The sequence below is a fragment of the Ceratotherium simum genome, chromosome 21, assembly GCF_057802395.1.
Source record: "Ceratotherium simum simum isolate JZ-2026a chromosome 21, ASM5780239v1, whole genome shotgun sequence".
NCBI classification, from domain to species: Eukaryota; Metazoa; Chordata; class Mammalia; order Perissodactyla; family Rhinocerotidae; genus Ceratotherium; species Ceratotherium simum.
The window spans coordinates 4,794,329-4,815,409 of record NC_141920.1 but is presented as its reverse complement, the minus strand read 5'-3'; the positions used below and the strand labels follow the sequence as shown (position 1 = coordinate 4,815,409).

The 21,081-nt window shown below is 42.4% G+C and overlaps 1 protein-coding gene across 11 annotated transcripts in view; it reads left to right on the top strand.

Moving 5' to 3' along the window:
• Window positions 1-16,792, top strand: part of GNAS (GNAS complex locus) — a 65,678-nt gene extending 48,886 nt beyond the window's left edge. For 3 of the 11 annotated variants that reach the window (XM_014787308.2, XM_087445058.1, XM_087445063.1), the window contains exons 2-13: window positions 1,799-1,871; window positions 4,896-4,940; window positions 9,182-9,236; window positions 9,322-9,441; window positions 11,399-11,496; window positions 14,667-14,721; window positions 14,849-14,922; window positions 15,045-15,103; window positions 15,206-15,326; window positions 15,519-15,649; window positions 15,973-16,040; window positions 16,301-16,792. In XM_014787308.2, the coding sequence (XP_014642794.1) occupies window positions 1,799-1,871; window positions 4,896-4,940; window positions 9,182-9,236; window positions 9,322-9,441; window positions 11,399-11,496; window positions 14,667-14,721; window positions 14,849-14,922; window positions 15,045-15,103; window positions 15,206-15,326; window positions 15,519-15,649; window positions 15,973-16,040; window positions 16,301-16,447 (1,046 nt within the window). In that variant the 3' untranslated portion in view covers window positions 16,448-16,792. Of the gene's footprint in view, window positions 1-1,798; window positions 1,872-4,895; window positions 4,941-9,178; window positions 9,237-9,321; window positions 9,442-11,398; window positions 11,497-14,666; window positions 14,722-14,848; window positions 14,923-15,044; window positions 15,104-15,205; window positions 15,327-15,518; window positions 15,650-15,972; window positions 16,041-16,300 lie in introns of all 11 variants that reach the window. The other 8 variants (XM_014787307.2, XM_087445057.1, XM_087445062.1 and 5 more) reach the window with 3 other exon arrangements.
• The last annotated feature ends 4,289 nt before the right edge of the window (window positions 16,793-21,081 follow it).

Genomic DNA, 21,081 nt, shown 5'->3' with positions numbered 1-21,081 from the left:
GCTAATGGTACCTTAAATTTCTAACACCTTTGCACAGTGATCCCAAAGTCTCCACTTAAAATTGAAGACTGTTACTCAGATCACACCTTGCATCACTGTGGCCTAATCTTCCTCAGTGCCCTGGTCCATATGGCTACATTTTATCACTATTTATTGACAGCCCCTGGCGCAGTGGTCTGCACCTCAAGCCACTGCCACGCATTTTGCATTTTCAAATGGTGATTCTCACCAAATAATGCCTCCCCCCCACCCCCCCCACACACACAGGAAACATAATGATGCCCAGAATCCTCTTTTTAATCCATCGTAATTTGATGACATAAAAATTGAGTGAATTACAGTACCACAAAAAGATCTTGAAAAGATTTTTTCAGCCCAGTTCTCTTAATTTCATAAATGTGGAAACTGAGGCACAGATCTCTTTGTGCCTGTAAAAGAGAGGTGTCACAAATTTTAACAATTCTGAAGTAAGAATATTGGAGATTCTGATATTATGTATTCTCTTCATGGAATCTCTTAATAGTGCCTTTAATATTTTAATTTATGAGAGCTAGGCTCATTAAGATAGAGTGTTTGCTTTGAAATCAATGTTTCTGTGGAAACTAATTTTAACTTTTACAGATATTGATTACAGCTTGTGAGAAGGCAAGAGAAGGAGGAATGCTCTGCTCTTTAGGAAGTAAAACAAAACAATAAAAGTGAAAAAGAGGGGTAAAAAAAACCAAACAGGTTTGTGTGGGAGGAGGGCAAAATACTGTTCACACAAGGATTATTTATTGGAGAGAGTGTGCATTTGCAGAAAAGAAAATGAAAAAATAGCAATCCTCCTTCTAGCTTGGTGAAAATTTTTTTTTTTTCCATAAAATATATTTTTACAAATGAAAGGTGATTTAAAATGGAGGCGTGTGTTCCTTCTTACTCTTTTAGTTGGGGAGGGCTTTGGGATCTGAAAATTCAGTGGTTTCCAGGAATATTTTTCCTTGTGATTAAAGTCTTGTCCTTTTAATGCTCCTTACAGTCATTGCTACATGTGAATATGGTTGTTTTCAAGCACTACATTTGATATTAAAATGTTTTTCCAGAAGGTAACAGAAAATTGATGGTCTCCCATTTTCCCCAGCAATATGGTTGTTGTATACAGAGGGAAGTAATTGGGAAAGGAGGGTAGATAAACTGTAATGTTGGGGTTTTAGGGGTTGATTTTTAAGTAGCCCAAGGGGAGAGAAACCTGCACGGAAAGAAGCTGCATTGTGACAATGTTGATGAGCTTAGTGCTGCGTCAGAACGTGATCTGGAGGAGACTGCAGTGTCTGGGCATTGTTTGTGAATCCTGGGTATTTTAACCATGAAACATCTGACAAACAATGAATTATGTAGCTATGTTCATTCATGTGCACATTTTACCAGTGAGTGCTCCCATTTCAAGGATTCAGTTTCACAGTTTTAGCTTCAATTTTCTTTTTCCCCCTCAAATGACAAAATTGCGTCATTCCCTCTCTTTGCCCCTTTGCTTGCCCACCCCAAAAATTTTAAAACAACCAAAAGAAAAAAAAAAGACACCTAAAAACAGCAAAACCTTTAATTCTTGTTTGTTGTTCTGATGGTGAAATACTGCAGGTAGACACAGAGCTGGACATTTAATTCACTTTCTCTGCGCCGAAATGTCAAGGAAAATTGCAAGTCTGTTATTTTGTTTGTTTTTTGCGTGTTGCTTCTATGGAAAAAACAGCAGTGCTCTCCCTGCCCAAAGTGTGTGAAATGCCTCCTTCATAACCTGAGACTTACTTTCATTTTCTAGGTGCTGGAGAATCTGGTAAAAGCACCATTGTGAAGCAAATGAGGATCCTGCATGTTAATGGGTTTAATGGAGAGTAAGTGTCATATCTGTGCAGGGGCACAGGAGGAGGAACACATTTGGTACTAACCTTTAGGAAGTTTAGGAAGGGTTGGGGGGCTGGGCAGCCCATTTTCATTTAATTTTTTCAGCCTACATATTAGAAAGTCTGGGGAAGAGCTTGTTAGGGATATTCCCCCCCCCCTTTTAATCTTCAGTACAGCAACAAATAATAATAATAAAGCACCAGGGTTCTTGTAAAACATCTCCTGGTTGGCCCCGTGACAGATTGCCGCAGACCTGCCCGCAGATTTTGGTGCAATGGGGTCTCCAACACGGCTGACACTGGCTGGGTGCCCCCCCTCCCAACTTTGCCGGGCAAGCCCTGCAGAGTGGGGTCCTCCCGCCCCAGCAGATCACTGCACCCTGGTGCAGGATGTTTTAAACCATTATGGAAACACTGTTTCAGTAATATTCTCACATAAAACAAAGTTGGAAGAGGCAGCCCTTGTTAATAATTCCTTATCCCAGTCCCCTTTGGAATTAACATTATGGGCAAATCATTGTTTCCCTTTGTAAAAATCAATAGTCTTGCCTAAAGACTCGAAAAGGAGACATTTAAATGATCGAAAAACTGGGAGTTAAGTACTTCTGGCCGGTTCAAGGAGGATTTTTGCCTTTGAGAAGTCCTTCTAGGCATCTTGGTATGGGACAATCGGACGATACCGCAATGAAAATAAAGACTAAACGAGAGCACATATATTAGGGATGTAAAAGATAAATATGGCGTCATGCTTGCCATGAAGAATGCAAACAGGGGTGGGGGCTCAATAGAATCAGGCAATTGGCTTTTCTCCCCAGACTCCAAATGGGTCCCTCCCTCATTCTCATGTAACAAAATGTGTGAAACAGAAAAAGCTAAATTGACCAGCTTGTTTCCACTGGTGTGAGAGCAGTTAACCCCAGTAGATTACAAACACCTGAAGGCACTAGTTTGCAATTACTAGCTGCTTAGCAGTCCCATTCCCTTTCTTAAACCTGAATTCAGTTATTTATCCCTCAGTTGTATTCCCTTTAGTTTAAAAAGGGGAGATTGGGTCAAAACGGCATAGTTTAATTCAGTTATGCACCAAAGAAACCAAAAACAAACAAATAAAAAACCGTATACTGTCGCCTGCTATGCACTAGGCACCGGGAAACAAAGATGAATTTTATCACCTCTTAGAGGTAAAAGACCTGTGCCGAAGGCTGCTCTTTATGGAAAATTCTAGAATTTCTTAGATAAGAGGGGGTAAGAAAAGGATGACATCACCTAAACAAATGGACATTTTAGCTTAGAGTGCTTTTTATGCTTTAACTGTGAATTCAGAAGAATTGGAATTATCAATATGCACATACATTTTGTCAAATAAGTCGCCTTGTCACAAGCCAATTCTGAAATTCTTAATTCCTGACACACCCTTCAATAAAGCCCTGCCACCAGAGATTGTCATCCGTCAATAAACAAAAAGCCTGAAACAGACTTCTAGCTATGAATTTGTAGTTTAAAAAAAAAAAATCTTGCACATTTTTTTTCCCCTCCAACTTGCTAGACAGTGCTTCTTCATGAGGCTAGTTAAGCAAAAATAATTTGACCATGTACTCTCTAGATAAATATTTTGATTAAAATTGGACATGGCTAGCATTTTTAAAAGGATGTAGCGGCCACTGTTTACCTAAGCTCGAGTCTGAGGGAAGATAGGACACCCTTGAAATAATTTACTTAGAGTTTTATTACTCTACAGATTGCCCTAAAATTTTTTAATTTTTAGAGAAAGGATTCTCTTCCCTAAGTAAGCCGGTCCGTAATGCAGACAAGGCATTTAAACCAGAACTTCTCTTTTCTATTTTCTTTTTGAAAAGAGGAAGCGACATTCCCAGTTTGCCTGCTTTGTAGAGGAAGCCATAGGTAATCTCCAAGGATGTTAAATTTAGCCTGTGAAAGTGACATACAGGGGAATTCTTCATGTGAGTCTAGAAACCTTATTTTTATCTCGTCAGCTGAGCCTCCTTTTTTCTTTTTCCTCACTGCGGTATTGCAACAATCTCGGTTTTCTTCTTAACTAGGAATTCCCTATGAAATGACATCCATCCACTAAAGGGTGTTTCTGCGTGGTGCCAGGGCCTTTGCCTCCTTGCTCCCGTAAATGTGCGCTTTGTTAGGGCTGGGCTGAGCTATTAAATTTGCCTTAACTATCCGCAGACTGCCGTGCCAATTACATTTTTAGAGTAACGTGTAATATTAATCTGACCTTCAGAAATACAGAGGTCAGGTGTGGATTTTCCTAACACAAAGCTAACTCTCTTCCTTACATTTAGTGCCAGAAGAAAAAAGTACCATTAACCTTGGTTGAGCTAATAAGCTAATCAATTACAAAACCACATAGAAGGCTTAGCCATCCTGCCCTTCCCACCTTCAGGAAAGAATTCCTACCATTTGTGAAGATTTGGGTTTTGAGTGGGGTTTTTTTTTCCGCTGCCTCATAGTCCAGGTACAGTTTTAAGTGATGACAGTTTATGGGGAACAATTATTTATAAATAAAAACATTTTATAAGTAGTTTCCCCAACTGGAAGAAGGGAGGTCATTAATATTGCACCAGGAAATCATGGGCAGAAATCACCCATGCCTTCGTGTGTTCAGATACAACAACTGTGAAGGTTGAGATCTGGGAGAATTAGGAGCCTCATGGACTCCTATATTCTCAAAAGAATTGTGAGATAAATCCCTGCTTTAGCTCCCTAATGCATGTACATTTAGTGAAAGCACAAGAAAATAATTATCTGTCCCTTCTGTACCCGACCAGAGTCTCCAGAGGGCTCTGCTGGTGCAGCAGCACAGGTGTGGGATCTTCCCTCCAAGGCCTGCAGTCTCAGTTGACATTCCAATGTAGCCAGAAAGGAGACCTACGAATTAACGGGAGGATGGTGGCCATTCGTTTAGGAGTGTAGAGAGGCTGTGTGGGGTGTTGTGACATTGCCGTGCCTTGCAGATTAGGTGAGCTTTCAATCTCTCTTTAAAAGGGGCGGCGAAGAGGACCCGCAGGCTGCAAGGAGCAACAGCGATGGGTAGGCACATTCAAACCAGAAAACCTTTCTAACACACACACAAACATGAAGATCATACTGGGAAACTGAGGGCAGAGACCTGGGAAGAAAGCACAAGTCATTTAAGGGCCATCAGCCATCTTGGTATACGTTTGCAAATGACACAGACGATGTCTTAATATTTCAAAGCACGTGAAGTGCAAAACAATTTTTTTTGGCCATCCTTAAAGTATAATTAGATCCAGCTGGGGGAAAGTTATGGATTTCAGCGTTAGATGATCGGTTTAGGATTTTGAGAATTGATGTTTTTCCACATGGTTTCTGTTTCCCCCCAGCTCTCCATTTGAATTGGCTACGTGTCTTTAAAACTGTCTACTAAATTTCATTTCATCAATGGTTGGTCTGATTTTAAAATTTCAGACCTCCTTGAAAAAAATAATACTTTACCTCTTAAAATACATGGTGCCGCACTGTCCTGAGTTTTGAAAAAAAAGTTCGGCCCGTTGGAGGAGGTCATTGTTCAGAATGATCTCGAAAAGCCTTTGGTCTTTTAAAAATTATCAAATTTATTTTTATTCAAGGTATTTTATGTTAGCTAGTGGATAGGAAATTAACGATGGCATCCATCTTTTTTTTTTTTTCCATTCATTATCAATTTTTTTTCCCACTTCCTGCATCCCCCCTACTCATCACATGCAAACACACACACACGCATGCCAGGTAACCCATTCTGGCTCTGCTTGCATATTCAGCATGCAGTGATGGAGCAGCCATTTCTCATGAGAACATGCAGAGCTCATTGACCTAGCCTAGAGCATCTCAAAGAAATAGCTTCTGTGGCTGGGGAGGGGCGGGGCAAAGGATATTGGGGTCAGGACAAAGTAACTGACACATGTTTGTTCATCTGTTTTTTTTAGAATATATTATCCCTAGATGATGGCTACAGTTTCTCATCTTCCCGGCTATGTCCTATCACACTTTGCATGCTGGAATTGCCTGGTCTTAGGAACTTCTAATAAGAATAATATTCTGTTGTCGGGGGGGAGGGGGGATGGGGCCCTACCACCTAACCTCTAAAGATAACTGGAACAAAAAAAAACGGAATGAAATCCTTAATTGGCAAAAATGTAGTGTAGCAACAGTCCAAAAAAGGCATCTACGTAAAAAGTGATTGACAGTTTACTGTACCAAAAGTTGGCATTTGAGAAATATGACAAGTCCTTATTGAACAACCTACTGTGTACTAGAAGCTGTGCTAGACCCTTGAACCCTACTAACACCTTGCCTGCACTTCTATCTGTGACTCTGTTCTACAAGTAAATATAAGTATTAACGTACGTGATAAATAAAAATTCTCTGCATGTTTCAGCAATCCCTGTATCTTGCGTCTGTCTTCTGTCTTTCTTCTTTTGTCTGTCTTTTCCCACAAAAGCACAAAGATAAAGGTATAGAACTGAATGAAACTTAGTACGGCATAGCCTTCCCCTACCACTTAGTTAGCCCAAGGGGTAGGGGGGTGGCTCCTAAAATTCGAACCCAGCTAATCTGTTTTATACTTAGGGGAGGAATTGCAGGGGGCTGGAATATCCTAAACGTACTTCCAGCCCCAGCCCCAGTTTTTTAGTCCATCAGAATTCTAGCAATTGATATATATTTTGGCTTTAAGTACTTCAGAGACGTCTGAGAAATTTTCTTTAAATTTCACAATCAGTGTTAAATTCATTAAGCCATAGTAAAAATGATGATAAACCTGCCAGCCCCCAGTATAATGGCTCCGTCTACGTAGTAGTGGCTTCAATGGAAGAATTTTACGTTTTAGTGTTACACACCCGAATTAGATTTCAGATTTCTATTTTAGATGTTTTATACTTGATACACTCCCACACCTATTCACATACGTAGATGAATACTGAACATGTTCTCAAAATATCCGTATCTAAGACTGGAAGTTTTCCAATCATACTACTGCTTAGACCAGAATGTCAAACTGAATGAACGAACCTCGTTTCTGGAAATACTTTTCTCCTGCCATATGTACATTTGGGTATTTAATACTCGGACATATCTAAGTTTTAACTATTGTGGGACCTTAAAACCAAAGGTTAATGGCTCGCATTACCATGGAAATGGAGCCTGTTTTTAATGAATGGGAATGGGTTTGTCCTATGGAGTTTTAGGTAAATTTAAATTCATAAGTGAACATTAGGGACAAACAAACGTCCTTTTAAAACTCGAACGTCTAAATAACTGATTTTAGACTACAGCACCAAGTCTGGACATCAGTCCTAATTTCAGAAACGAGCTTCAATTCTGCACACGCAGAGCCAAAAAGCCCACTTAGTGGTCAGGACTCCCGGTCCCTTTAAATATCAAGTGGCTGTGTTGAGTCTGGGGGCCGGAGTCCGACTTCGGATGTGGGCACAAATTCCCCACTTCTGGTTTGCAGCACACCCCTCGCTGTCATATCTGCTCTCAAGTTCTCCTGACTCACAGCACTTTTATTTAGATGGCCATGAGGGGGTTTCTGGTACCATCTGTCACCCCCCACCCCAAAACATGCACACCCTCAAGAGCTGACAAGAACAGCACCTCTAAACTCCTTATTCCCATATAAAAGGAGCAGTGTCTCAACAGCCGATTAACAGAGGGCTGATCCTGGAAATAGGTGAAGTGAGATCATTTAGAAAATGAGGGCCACCCCTCAAATAAATATGCAAACATTTACTTTGAAAGAATAAAATGCTCAGGAAATATTAGCTATTAAAATGATTTGAATAAGGAAAGACCAGGTTCTTCGCAGGGCAGGGCTGTTGGCAGGTGAGCACACGACCCCCTCAGTGATCCCCGCACCCCGAGATCTACCTTTCCCAGGCCCCAAGAACCACTCGGCCGGGCTGCAGGTGCTGTTAATCCCCTTGGCATTTCCTCTACGTTGATGTTCTGTTGTGTTCTTCTCCAGAGGGGTTACGTATTGAATTTCTACCTGCATCCTATGACTCTAGGTGAATCAACCAAGTGAATGCTTCAAAAATTGAGAATCGCACAATTTTTTTTGAGTTACACACAGCAGGAAATAGGCTCTGTCCCTTCTCCTCCCTCGTGGCTCAGACTTGCCCTCTCTCAGCCTCAGTTTCTCCCCCTGTTAGGCTAGCACCTTAGTCCCACGTGACAGTCACGTCCCAGGGCCTAATACACAGTAGGTGTGTTGTGCAGATTGGTTCCATTTCCCCCCACTGCAAAACCAAGAAGTGAGGCAGGGTGCGTGGATGTGGCACGATTGATACCCCAAGCAAAGTGTCCTTATCCCCTAAAAACACAAACTCAGGAATTTTCCCTGGCTGTGCCTCAGGTGAAGGGCAGTTTCTGCAAGACACAGCATTTTTGTTGATGTCACCGGGTACAAACATTCCATCAGGGGACCCTAGAAGCCAAAGGGTGTGGCCTTGTGGTCCCAGTGACAGAACATAGAGCGTTACACACACCACACAGGCCATCCTGTATGTCCAAGTTAAAATCAAAATTAAGAAGCCACAAAACCTCTAATCTCTACCTAACAGAGGGACCCCCCCACACCCCACTGTGCATAAGTCCCAGATCGTAAAGACTTCCAGAGGCAGAATGTTTATTCCTGTTCACCTCAAGGGATCGGTGTGTATTAACATCATCAACTAGAAACGTCATTCGTTGCTGCTGACTGCAGTGACAGACACACGATGACTATTTAAATAAGTAAATAACAGGGCCGCAGAAGCCCTGAAATCTGTAACTGACACCACCCCCTGCACTCACTGGTTCTCAGCATACTGCCCAGTGGTGGAGTAAGCCCCAAGTCGAACCAGGAAACTTTCTCCTCCCCAACCCCACAATGAGGTACCCCACCCTCCCCCCAAAAACAGGGATGTCGTTAAGGGCGCATAGGAACCTTTTAGGAAGCGTTGGTGTGCAGTGGGGGCTTCAAGTAGATGGAACCACTTCTGAAACAGTAAATGAACACGTCCGACTTCGGTACAGTAGCCTTGATCATTATCTCGATGCCAGTTTGCTAATCTGCCCCAAATCGGGTGTGTCCTTGGGACACATTTGGGAGGTTATAATTTGAAACCACCTTTATCCAGGAACCTCCAATCTCTGCACATATCTGAACCCACAACTCCTTCAAGAACAGAATACTATGCTTTTAGTTGGAATATCTTGGCTAAAGTGACACTGCTAGTTGACGTGTTGCAATATGATTTTCTTTTTTCTTTTCAATCCCACTGTAGTGAGAAGGCAACGAAGGTGCAGGACATCAAAAACAACCTGAAAGAGGCCATTGAAGTAGGTGCCCGGGTCCTCTCTCATTCTCTTAGCCTCCCCTTCAGACAGTGCCATCCCCCTGACCACTTTGCTAAATCCCTTTCAGACCATTGTGGCCGCCATGAGCAACCTGGTGCCCCCTGTGGAGCTGGCCAACCCTGAGAACCAGTTCAGAGTGGACTACATTCTGAGCGTGATGAACGTGCCCGACTTCGATTTCCCTCCCGTAAGCTAAGACCTCAAACATGCGGCCTCGGACCCCTCCCCTGCACCGCAGACAGGACAGGTGACGAGCCACCAGGTTGGAGCTCTGCTCACCAGTCACCTCCGTACATCACACAGGCACACTGGTGTCAAGCCACACTTCGGCAAAACACAGTGGTATTGACTCTTAGGAAAGTTAATTCTGTAAGGATGCTTAATGTTTAAAAAAGAATCACTAATGATCATTAGGGCTTTGCTCAAGATGGATGAGCAAAATTCTATCACCCCTTGTAAATCTTGGCTCACTCGTCCCCACAAGTAAACATCACATTTTAATATTAAAACTCTTGCTTTATTAGATTATAAATTTTTATGATGGAAAAAGTCATGAGTTGTGGTAGCCTTAATTGTTCCCTCATACACATCTTGTGACAGACAAAACTCTGTTAAATATGGCAGACAAATGCTAATTGTCCAGTTAATTGAAAGTATCCTAAGATACCAAGGAATGCAGAAATGAAATGCCAGCTCTGATATTCTTATCTTAAACAGTTTACTATTTAACCTTTATTAAGGTATTTTTAAAAGTAGTCCATGCCTCTGGGCAAATGAAATCTATTCTCATTATTTAAAAAAAAAAGACTTAATCTAAATTGTAACTCAGATTTTCTTCTGTGCTCCCTGGCTGCGTGCATGGCACTGTTTGGAAAGATTTGTCTGCTCCATAAAGAAATATTTTTAGGGAACACAAAACTGCCCGTGCCCGGGCACATACATTTTGACCCCTTTGTGGGCGAAGAAGCGTTTATAAGAGGGAACGGGAAACAAGATGGAAAGATGTGTGAGTTTATAAGGCCTAGAAGGAAGAGACTTGTCTACAGTGAAAACAATGAGTTACTGTTGCCTTTTGTCAGGCTTTCGTGGGAATTCGTGTTTGTGTATTTTAAATGGGTTTGGCTGTAAACTTAAACTAGCGGGAAAGCAGTATCATTAAATATGGCTAGGTAAATTTTTATAAATAGCATTTGTCTGAAAAAAATTCAAGCAGTAAGCACAATATACACAGTACAACGCACAGACTTTTTCGTGAAATATGGTTCTATATTTCTAACAGGAGAAGAAAAAGTGGCAGTCTATTAAAAATGCCCCAGAACAGTAAACTTTTATTAGTCCTACTGATAACTGAACTTTATGTTCTCACCTACTTTTAATCCTTCTCTTGATAAATTCATATTGGAGAAAAACCTCCTCTTTCCTTGTAAGGGAAGATTGCCCCCATATAATTAAAAATGTTTTTATGTTCCAATGAAATGTGAATCATGACCTAGTGGATTTAAAACAACTCCGAGGTTATTTGCTTCTTCCTATACAACCTTCCACACAGGGACAGGCACTGGCGAGGCCAGATTTGCCAAAAAAGGTTTACCTAGCCCTACTTATTAATACTGCTTTCCCACTAATAAAGGTTTACAGCCAAACCCATTTAGAATACACAAACACGGATTCCCACAAAAACTGACAAAAGGCATAATAAAGAGATCTGCTGTAATATTTTTTGGTAAAATTCAGATTTTCCTACAAATGAAATTTCTTGTTTTCACAACACTGAATCATTCATTGACATGTTCTCCTAACAGATTAGCATATATTCTTCCTATTCTTTCCTGAGGAAACAAAATCAGTCAGTAGTTATTGTCCCCTTCCCCCGCCCCCCAAAAAATATAGGAGGAAAACTACCCAAGACCAGTAATTGCCAATAAGAGGAGATCAGCAGGAATTAAATACTTCAACTTTTTAATATGTTTAACAGGTTGAATGAAAGTTCTCCAGGTGAATTAATTCCTTAATTTGGCTTGTAATTGGGCATCACACCCACTGTTGGTCATATCGTGAACTAGGGTCTCCGAGTTCTGATGACGGTGTTCTTGAACTGGTGCAAGCTCGTATCTTGACACGTTCTTTCCCGGGTTCACTTTCAGGAATTCTACGAGCACGCCAAGGCTCTGTGGGAGGACGAGGGAGTGCGTGCCTGCTACGAGCGCTCCAACGAGTACCAGCTGATCGACTGCGCCCAGTAGTAAGTCGATGCTCCCCCACCTCACAGGACACAGGCACAAACAGAGAAGATGCCAAAAACCTCGACTCTCGCTTTCAAAGTTACTTGCAAATGAGTTCTTTTTGTAGAAGCCAGCCAGTTATTCCCACCTGCCGTTAGAAAGTTCTAGTCTGATTCACTTGTTTTATAAAGCCCTTAATTGTACTTTTTAGTGCAGTGACATTATTTTATATGAACAATTAATGCCTGTTAGAGCAAAATGATAATTACTTGCAATAAAGTGATGGTCATAATTAATTAGCTTGAAGTAACTAAGTGAATTGACCTCCAAGCATTTAGGGAGATAGGGCAGCTCTCACACTGGGGATCATATAGAAGTATTATATTTTATTGCTGTAATTTAAAAACAGAGGAACAGAAAGCACAAACACATGCACCCCCTTCCTTGGTACCTGAGAACTGCTTTGCTATTTGTGCTGTCAGGTAAGTGACTCCAGTAGCTGCCAGGGTCCAGTATTACTAGGGCATGTTCCTCTGGAGCTGGGCCTTGTGTTGAGTTTCATTTCCTATCCTTATTCATTCATACGGGGCCTTAATTCAAGGGTGCTCCCCCCCATGGGTCCTCACTCTGTCCCTTCATGGGCTCTCTTCCAGTGAACATGGCACACATGTGGGAAGTTGCCTTGTAAATAGTTTACGCCCTCCCTCATCCTGTACATGATAGCGTAAATATATGGTGGTCAGAGCCATAAAAAAAATTTAAAGAAATCTTTTGTTTGCTGATGTGGCACAAAGTGGTCTCACTTATGATATTCTGAAGTTAGAGTGTCTTTTGTGACTCGGGGGTACAATAGGTATGTGTGATGTTGCAGTCTCTCATGTAAGTAGCTGAAACTCAGAAACGAGTTTGCTATAGAAAATATTAAGTCATCAGGACCAAGGTACCAGGCTGGCTGGCAAAAAGCTAAAATTGCATTCCTTGGGAGCCCTAAGCCTGAGGAACTTATTGTGAAAACCAGTTGAATAAATAGGAGGGAGGAGGAGGTAACAGCAATCAGGCAGCACACAAAGCGAGTTGCCTAGAATGCGCCCGCAGATCACAGGTTAGGGGCTGGTGGATCTGTGGGTTCTCGCTCGCTGCCTCTGCTTTCCCATAGGAAGGTGCATCTGATGATTTTCAGTGGTCACATAGAGAGCCATTTCATGGTTTAATATGCAAGCAAATTTGTATATTTTTTCAAGGAACAGAAAAACAGTCCATCGTGGCCAGTCCCTGTGACCCCCACCCCCACCCCCTCTTCAACAAAGTGCCTGATTTTCACAAAAGTTTGAACTAAAAGCTGGAAGTGCTAATTATAGTAACGCAAAACAAATGGAAATCCTGGAATTGTTTGCGTTTTGTATTTTGGATCCAAGTCAGAAGTACAGGTACAAGATTAGGAGAGTTGGGCCATCCCAGTGTTGACTGTTGTGGAAGCGGGTGTAGGGTGTATTAACTTCATTAATGAACAATTTAGCCAGGTTTTTTTTTTTTTTTTTAATCTCACACCATTTAAAAGATTTTTTTTTGAGCAACATTAAATTACTCCTGCAACTTTATCTGAAAATGGCAACATTTGCACCGTTTATGGAAAGTTTTTAAGGAAACTCGGAGAAAAGGAGAACAACAGAGCTTAAAACTTTTAAAATGTCTTCCCTGGTGGGACGATTGAAACAGCCTTGCCTGTGCACTGACCAGGATGTTTCTGGTCTGACTGCCTTTATGTTAAAGTTGAGATGCTGGTGCCTTGCCCATTTCTTAAGCCGCCTGTTTTTATTTGTTGAGCTGGGGTTTGGCTGGCCCCAGTCCAGATGTCTCTCTCACAAGATTTGGTGCTGATGATCTATTTATAGAACTGTGGTTCGGTTGCCATGGCAACGCGCTGGAGGCCAGGGCGGCTGGGGAGCTATTTCTGGCCTGGTGCTGTAATGTAAGACTGATTGGGCAAGTTAGTGTATCCTCCGAGCCAGACTGACTCGAAACTGGTAAAAAGGAAGGGGGAAAAAAAAACTTATAGAATTTCTTTAAATAGACTTTTCTCCCTTTGTGATTTTTCTTTTCTGATAGCCCACTTGAAAACAATTCCAGCTCCCCCACCCCTACCCCAAAAAGCCGGTTTTAACATATTCCACATTAGTTTAGAAGTCTAGTCTTTCCAAAGTGATTTTTCCTTAGGTGTGTCTAGTCGAGCAACACCAACAAGAGATTTTTTTGCTTTGGGAAAAGTTAGAGCTGTGGAGAGGGAGGTGGGCAACAGCGCTTCTCCACGGAGAGCTTTCTTGTCAAGACTACCGTCTTGTCATGGACGGTAGTCTCCAAGACCCCAGGCCCCTTGCTGTGCCTGCTGCCCGCCCAGAGGAGGACCCACAACCTGGATGGTGTGAGGTTTTTTTTGAAAACTAAAAGTTTCATGTCTGGAGCGTTCTATTTCATGGACCAAATAGAACGGAAGGGAACTTCATGTTTGTTTCCTGTTCGGTGTGGTTAGGACAAAAAGGGCCCTTTGTGGCAGCTTCTTTTGTTCTCTTTAATAACTGACATTCTTAAAAAGTAGAAGGAAGGGATACCCATGCTGAGTAACTCAATCTCATTTTCATTAGTCCCTTGGGGGAATAATCCTTCTTTTAAATATGCCATTTTTCTTTTTTTTAAAAACACTGAATGATGTGGAAGTATACAGTTTTCAGACTACTTGCCATTATGTTGTCCCAAGCCAAACAATCTGAAACTTTAACTTTTTAGTCAATCAGTATCAAATGGCACAAAATCTGATAGGTGCCTGATTTTGGGCCCTCTGCTGGTTGATTTGTACAGAACCAACCTTTCAAAATTAAAACAAGACCAGAGCCACCCCCAACCAGTGCTCTGTGCTGTACCTGTAGGCCAGGGGCCCTGAGAGCCTCGTTCTTGATTCCTAGATCTACTCGTCAGCCAAATATGTTTATCTTTGAAAGGTTAGAACAAGCAGAATTTAAGGCATAAGCTTTGAGTCATAAATGTAACCAACACAAGCAAAATTCCCACCAACTTAATGCCGTATAATGGTGGGATGATCATTTCCATTTGGCTTGACTTTGTAGAGAGACAGGAGTAGTGGACAGGTTGGCGTAAGCTCTCTGAACACCCCCTTGTGCCTTTCTTTTCCTCCCAGCTTCCTGGACAAGATCGATGTCATCAAGCAGGCTGACTATGTGCCCAGCGATCAGGTATGCAAAGGTTCTCACAAGCAGAGGACTTGGAGCCCTCTTTCCAAGATAGTCAAGATTTTTGCTCCAGATTGGAGATTATTCATATTTCTGTTGGTGAGATCCGTTGACATAGATTTTGTTTTAGGATCTGCTCCGCTGCCGCGTCCTGACTTCTGGAATCTTTGAGACCAAGTTCCAGGTGGACAAAGTCAACTTCCAGTAAGTGAATGGTTCCCTTTTAAAAAACGGAGATGATAGGCTCTTGGTGTTCCCTCTGGCGGTTAGAGTGCTGGACCAGCGTTAGCCCTCTGCAGTGACCTGGTGTTGTTTCTCTGCTGCAGCATGTTTGACGTGGGTGGCCAGCGCGATGAACGCCGCAAATGGATCCAATGCTTCAATGGTATGGAAGTCAGTGGGCTTCTCTGCTCTTGAGGGATATGTTGCTTTTTTAATTGTTAAGGATCATTTTCGCTTCTAACATGCATGGCCTTTTTTGCTGAAGATGTGACTGCCATCATCTTCGTGGTGGCCAGCAGCAGCTACAACATGGTCATCCGGGAGGACAACCAGACCAACCGCCTGCAGGAGGCTCTGAACCTCTTCAAGAGCATCTGGAACAACAGGTTGGTGGAGTGACTGCCTGGTTCCCTCCCGGCTGCTCGCCCAGGAGCCCCATTACTGATCTCAGGGCTCTGTCTTTGCACTGTTACGGAAAAGAATCTTGGGCAAGTTCTCGTGCAAGCATCCCAAAGCCCTTGCAGAAAGAATGCTTCCTTTTCCTGGGCAGTGATTAAACCTGCTTCCCTCTTGGTTAGATGGCTGCGCACCATCTCTGTGATTCTGTTCCTCAACAAGCAAGACCTGCTCGCTGAGAAAGTCCTTGCTGGAAAATCGAAAATTGAGGACTACTTTCCAGAATTTGCTCGCTACACTACTCCTGAGGATGGTACGTATGGCCTTCTGCAGTTGATTAGCACACGTTTCAACTTACTGGCCCTATACAGTCATGCATGTTAAAAACTTCCATTCTTGGAGGTTGTTCATTTAGGTGAATTTTAGAAATCACCTAAATGAACAACCTCTAAGAACAGAAATCTTCCCCCCCACCCCCAACTATAAATGCTCTGTAGGGGAAGCAAGAAACCTTATTTCCACTCATTTGCATATGGAGAAACCCAAGAAGTGAAGGGGCTGCAATAATGCCAGTGCTCTAGCTCTGCTCCAACCTTTTAACTACCTTCAGTAGCAAAATATTTATATTCTTTGTAGCTACTCCCGAGCCCGGAGAGGACCCACGCGTGACCCGGGCCAAGTACTTCATCCGCGACGAATTTCTGGTGAGTAGAGACTGTCTTTAGTTCTCTTTGCTTGTCCTCTTAAGGTTATAAGTTTACTTAATTCTAAATTTGGGGATTAAACTATCCAGTTCTTCGGTTTTATCTCACTGATGGCCGGTGTGAAGTTGAGCGTTTGTGCCCCTTTACTTGGTTTTGTTTTAACCATAGCTGGTCAACAGTCCTTGGTCGGTGTCCCCGTCAGTGACAGGAGGTTTCTACAGAGGTGGCGCTGACCGTGTTTCCCTATGTTTGTGCCACAGAGAATCAGCACTGCTAGTGGAGATGGGCGCCACTACTGCTACCCCCACTTCACCTGCGCTGTGGACACGGAGAACATTCGCCGTGTGTTCAACGACTGCCGTGACATCATCCAGCGCATGCACCTTCGTCAGTATGAGCTGCTCTAAGAAGGGAACCCCCAAATTTAATTAAAGCCTTAAGCACAGTTAATTAAAAGTGAAACGTAATTGTACACGCAGTTAATCACCCACCATAGGGCATGATTAACAAAGCCACCTTTCCTTTCCCCCTCGAGTGATTGGCGAAATCCCTGTTCCCTTCAGCTTGCTTAAATATATTCCAAATTTAGAAAGCTTAAGGCGGCCTACAGAAAAGAAAAAGGCCACAAAAGTTCCCTCTCTCTTTCAGTAAGTAAAATAACAGCAGCAAACAGAAATAAAGAAAGAAATGAAATAAATATCGTCTTGTGGAGCATTAAAAAAAATCAAAATAAAAATTAAATGTGAGCAAAGGACATGGCTCCTGTAGGTTATTTGCGGTTTTGAGCAAACGCCCATTGTTCATGGATTTGACTGCATCAAAAGTTGGGAGGCCACCTGTTGAGGTGACAAGGCCCCAAGGTTATATGTGGGTGGAGAATCTTGCCCTTACAGGTTTTTGTTGAGCTAATCTTTGGGTTTCTGAAAACAATTTGCAGACAACACAAAATGTCCACCCCATCCTTCTCCCACTCTCATGCCTCAGAAAACCACTAGCCCTGTCGAAGAATTCTACACTCTGATCTTCGCTGCCCTATCCAAAGATTCTACCAACTTATGCCCCTATACGGGGTCACACCGTGTGCCTGTTGACCCAGGGTCTCCCCAAAATAGGTGATAGTTTTTTGACTGTCCAGCTCTTTAAGATATGGACTCAAGTATATGGGGGAAATTTAGGAATGCAGTGTTTCAAATCAGTGAGGGAAAGGGGGGTTATTCAAGAAATGGTGCACAATATATACGTATATTAAATCACATTGTACACTTTAACTTAACAGTTTTGTCAGTTATACCTCAGTTGGGAGGAAAAATGGAATAAGAGCTATCAAATAAAAAGAAAGCAATGGTATTAAAACTGGCTAGCCATTTGGGGAAAAATTTAAGCTGGATCCCTACCTCATTCCCTACAGAAATGAATTCAATGTGGGTTGATCACATATGTTTAAATACAAAAAGGTACTTAAAAGTGGCTCTTTTCACAAAGCATTGGTTTATAGAAGTCCTCTCTAAGCATGACCTAAGATCCAAAAGCCACAAAGGGGGGAAAATGGACTGTACAAAAAGTCACATATAAAACAAACTGAATGGGGGTGGGGACTGGGTAAAAATCTGTAACAAAGGGTTAATTTCCCTAATAAGCGAGGAGCTCTGAAGAATTAATAAGCAAACCCATCACGAAAATGGGCAAAGTACATCAACATGCAATTTACTCAAAAGAAAAATTGGGGAAAATGTGGAACTTAACTCATAATGAAATGAAATACAAATGAAGCAGACTTCCGCCATTGTTGGGGGAGGGGTCAGTCATCACACATGGGCCCCCACAGCAAACTTAGTGAACCCATGACGGATTGTGGCTTGGACCCAAGGTCCACTTGGGGTCCCTAGGTCTTCACCCTCAGGTTCATCCCTTAAGCTGTGGTCACCCTGGTGTGGCTTCCTGGATGGGTAGGGGGAAGAGACCAGCTTGTCCCCAGCATCAACAATTACACTCTCTGAAACTGGCTGAATGGGACACTAATCAAGCTGATTCTGTAATTCAGGCCAAAAATCCACTTCCTGTTCTGTTTTCCAGATCAAATTAATCCCAGCCAAATTAATTATGGAGCATAGTTTACCAGAGGTGAGAAAAATGAGCCCCAAGGAGGGCAGAAAAAGTAGCAAATACTCTTATCTCCATAAACCTTCCCAAAGCTTCCCAAGTAATATTCAGTCCACATAAAAATCATATGCTTGCTTTGCACATTTAGTTACAAAACAGCCCTCAAAAGCCTCCCCCAAATTAACACAATCCCCAAATTAACATACAATCTACATAAGTGCTTGCCATGCAAATATAGCCAGAAGACCAGGCAAAAAATTCCCTTAACCTCCAAAGTATTCCAAATAAACGCAACTAACTAAAACCTAGACACCAGCTTTCAAGTGTAACTACAGCATCAGCCCACCACACAATCATCCGTCCATGTAAGGGCTGTGTTAACGGAAAATAAAAGTTTGACACCAGACCCATAGCGCCTCTTCCAAGATGGCCGCCTGTATGCCCCCCCACATAGAAATTCTGGAACCTTCTCTGAATAATCCACTTAAGATTGCCACAGCAGTAGCCACTTATTCATCAACATTAGAAAACAAATTCCCAGGCCATAGAACAGTTATACCAAAAAAAATTGATGCTCTAGAACCCCCACCCCTGCTGGTCAAAACTGGCAGACACGGGCCGGCCCTGTGGCTTAGCGGTTAAGTGCGCCCGCTCCGCTGCTGGCGGCCCGGGTTCGGATCCCGGGCGCACACCAAGGCTCTGCTTCTCGGGCCATGCTGAGGCCGCGTCCCACATACAGCAACTAGAAGGATGTGCAGCTATGACATACAACTATCTACTGGGGCTTTGGGGGAAAAAATAAATAAATAAAATTAAAAACTGGCAGACACTTTGTGATAACTTCTGGAAGAAGAGTAATGAAAGTCACAGTTATCCCACACCTATCATGTGCCAGTCACTGCCCAATGAGATAGGCTCGGCTGTTACGCCATTTTACCAGTGAGGAAATGGAGGCCTAGAGAGGCCAGAGTAACTAGCCCCAAGAGACATAGCTGGTAAGCAGGGAAAATGGGCTTCAAACTAGGTAGCCAGAGTCCACTGCTTGACCACAGCACTATAGTGTCTCTCTGGAGGATCCGGAAAAAAAAGGAAAAGGTCTCCTGGTGTTCTTTCCAGGATGCCAGTTGTCGGGATTCCCTGACCGGTGACCCCAAGCGGAAATCCTGCAGGGCTGCGTTGGATTCCATATCCAGTGGTGATGATGGGGTAGGGAAGTGGGTGGCGGAGGGGGAAAGGGGTCCTCTTCCCTCAGATGGTGGCGTTGGGCGCACTCCTGCCTTCTCCCCAGTTCAGAGGTTTGCCGTGGGGCCTCTCCAGTCACTCAGATGTGTTTGGGGTTCCTTCTCTTCCTGAGGATTCATCCCTTCTATCTAAAACGTTTTCATTAACATTTTCCCTCTGATCTGATTCCAACCATAACTTTTATAGGTCTACTTTAAAATCTGAATTCCAGGAACTTCAGAAAGCAGAAAAATTATGAAGAATTTCATCTAAATCTTTGATTACAAGAAGCCATTGGTTTTAAAATTTCCAGCTGAATTTTACATCTCTGTTCAAAGGTAAAACAACATATTTTTCTAAAGGTAACAATTTGTGCCACACTTTCTACAAGTGTATAGGCCAAATATTATAAATAACTATTTGTTGATCTTTTAGAGATTAAAAGATAATAATAATGAACTACTGAGCCCCCTGATGAGGCCTAATATGAAGTAGGTGTAGAATTGGGCAGATGTTTTATCCACCTTCACTTTTATTTAAATGTGGGCAAAATTATACCAAAAGAAATGGCCACCTCTGCACAGCCCTATGTCAAATGTCACTGTTTTGTCATAATGGTTTCTTGGACATTTTTGGTCATTTTTTTATTCAGCAAATGTGTAGAGAGTACGGAATCTGTGGCTGCCACTGGGAGTTCTGCTCTCATGGGGTTTATATTCTATCAGGGGAGACATGCATTTACCAAATCAATAATCAAAAGAATTACAAATGGTGACGAGGTCTCTGGGCTGATAAACAGGGTGGGGGCAATAGGGAGTGGGAGGTATTTGGGGAGGGATTCTACTTTAGATAGAATAGCCAGGGAAGGCCTCTCGGAGGAGGTGACTTTTCTTATGGCATACAAAGGATGAGACAGAGCTAGCCATCCAAACATAGCTAACATCACTATTTTTGATTAATATTAATTATTAAAACATTATAATGAAGATTTATGGAGCTCTTTACCACGTGCCAGGCACTGTCCTAAGCCCTTTATATGGATTATCTCATTTAACCATTTTGAAACCCTACGAGGATGTACCCTATCATCTGTACAAGATGTACCCAATCTGTACCCCCACTGCACAAAAATGAAAAAGGCAAATTACACCTAATACATTGTGAGTACTTTATGCAAATTATGCTTTTAACAATGGTTACACTAAAAAGGCCAGTGCGATAAGCACTTAATTTAAGTAGGTGCTACCCAAGTTCCTATTTTAGAGTGGGGGAATTTGATGTCTCTATGATAATTTTCCTGTGTTTAAACATTCGTATACTAGGAACAACTAAATTTTTCTGGTTTTGCCTATCTTATTCTCTGTATCAGGAATGTGTTCAGCTGCAAATAACAGAACCCTGACTTGGAGTGGCACAGACAGAGGCTTATATCTCACCAAGAATTCTGGAGCTAAGTAGTTCCAGGTGTTATTCAGCTGCTCATCAATGGCAGGGCCAATACTTCCACAGTTCTCTGGGGCCTCTCGATTGTGGTTGCAAGATGATATCATGTCTTAGCCCAAGGCAGAAAGGAGAGGAGAAGGACAGCCCAGCCAATTCTCTCTTTTATCAGGAATGCAAATGCTTTGTAGGTGCTCTTCCTCTAGATACACATAGGTAGCAAGATACGCATAGATACTAGATAGCAAGATAGTTAGATGGCTACTAGATAAATAGCTAG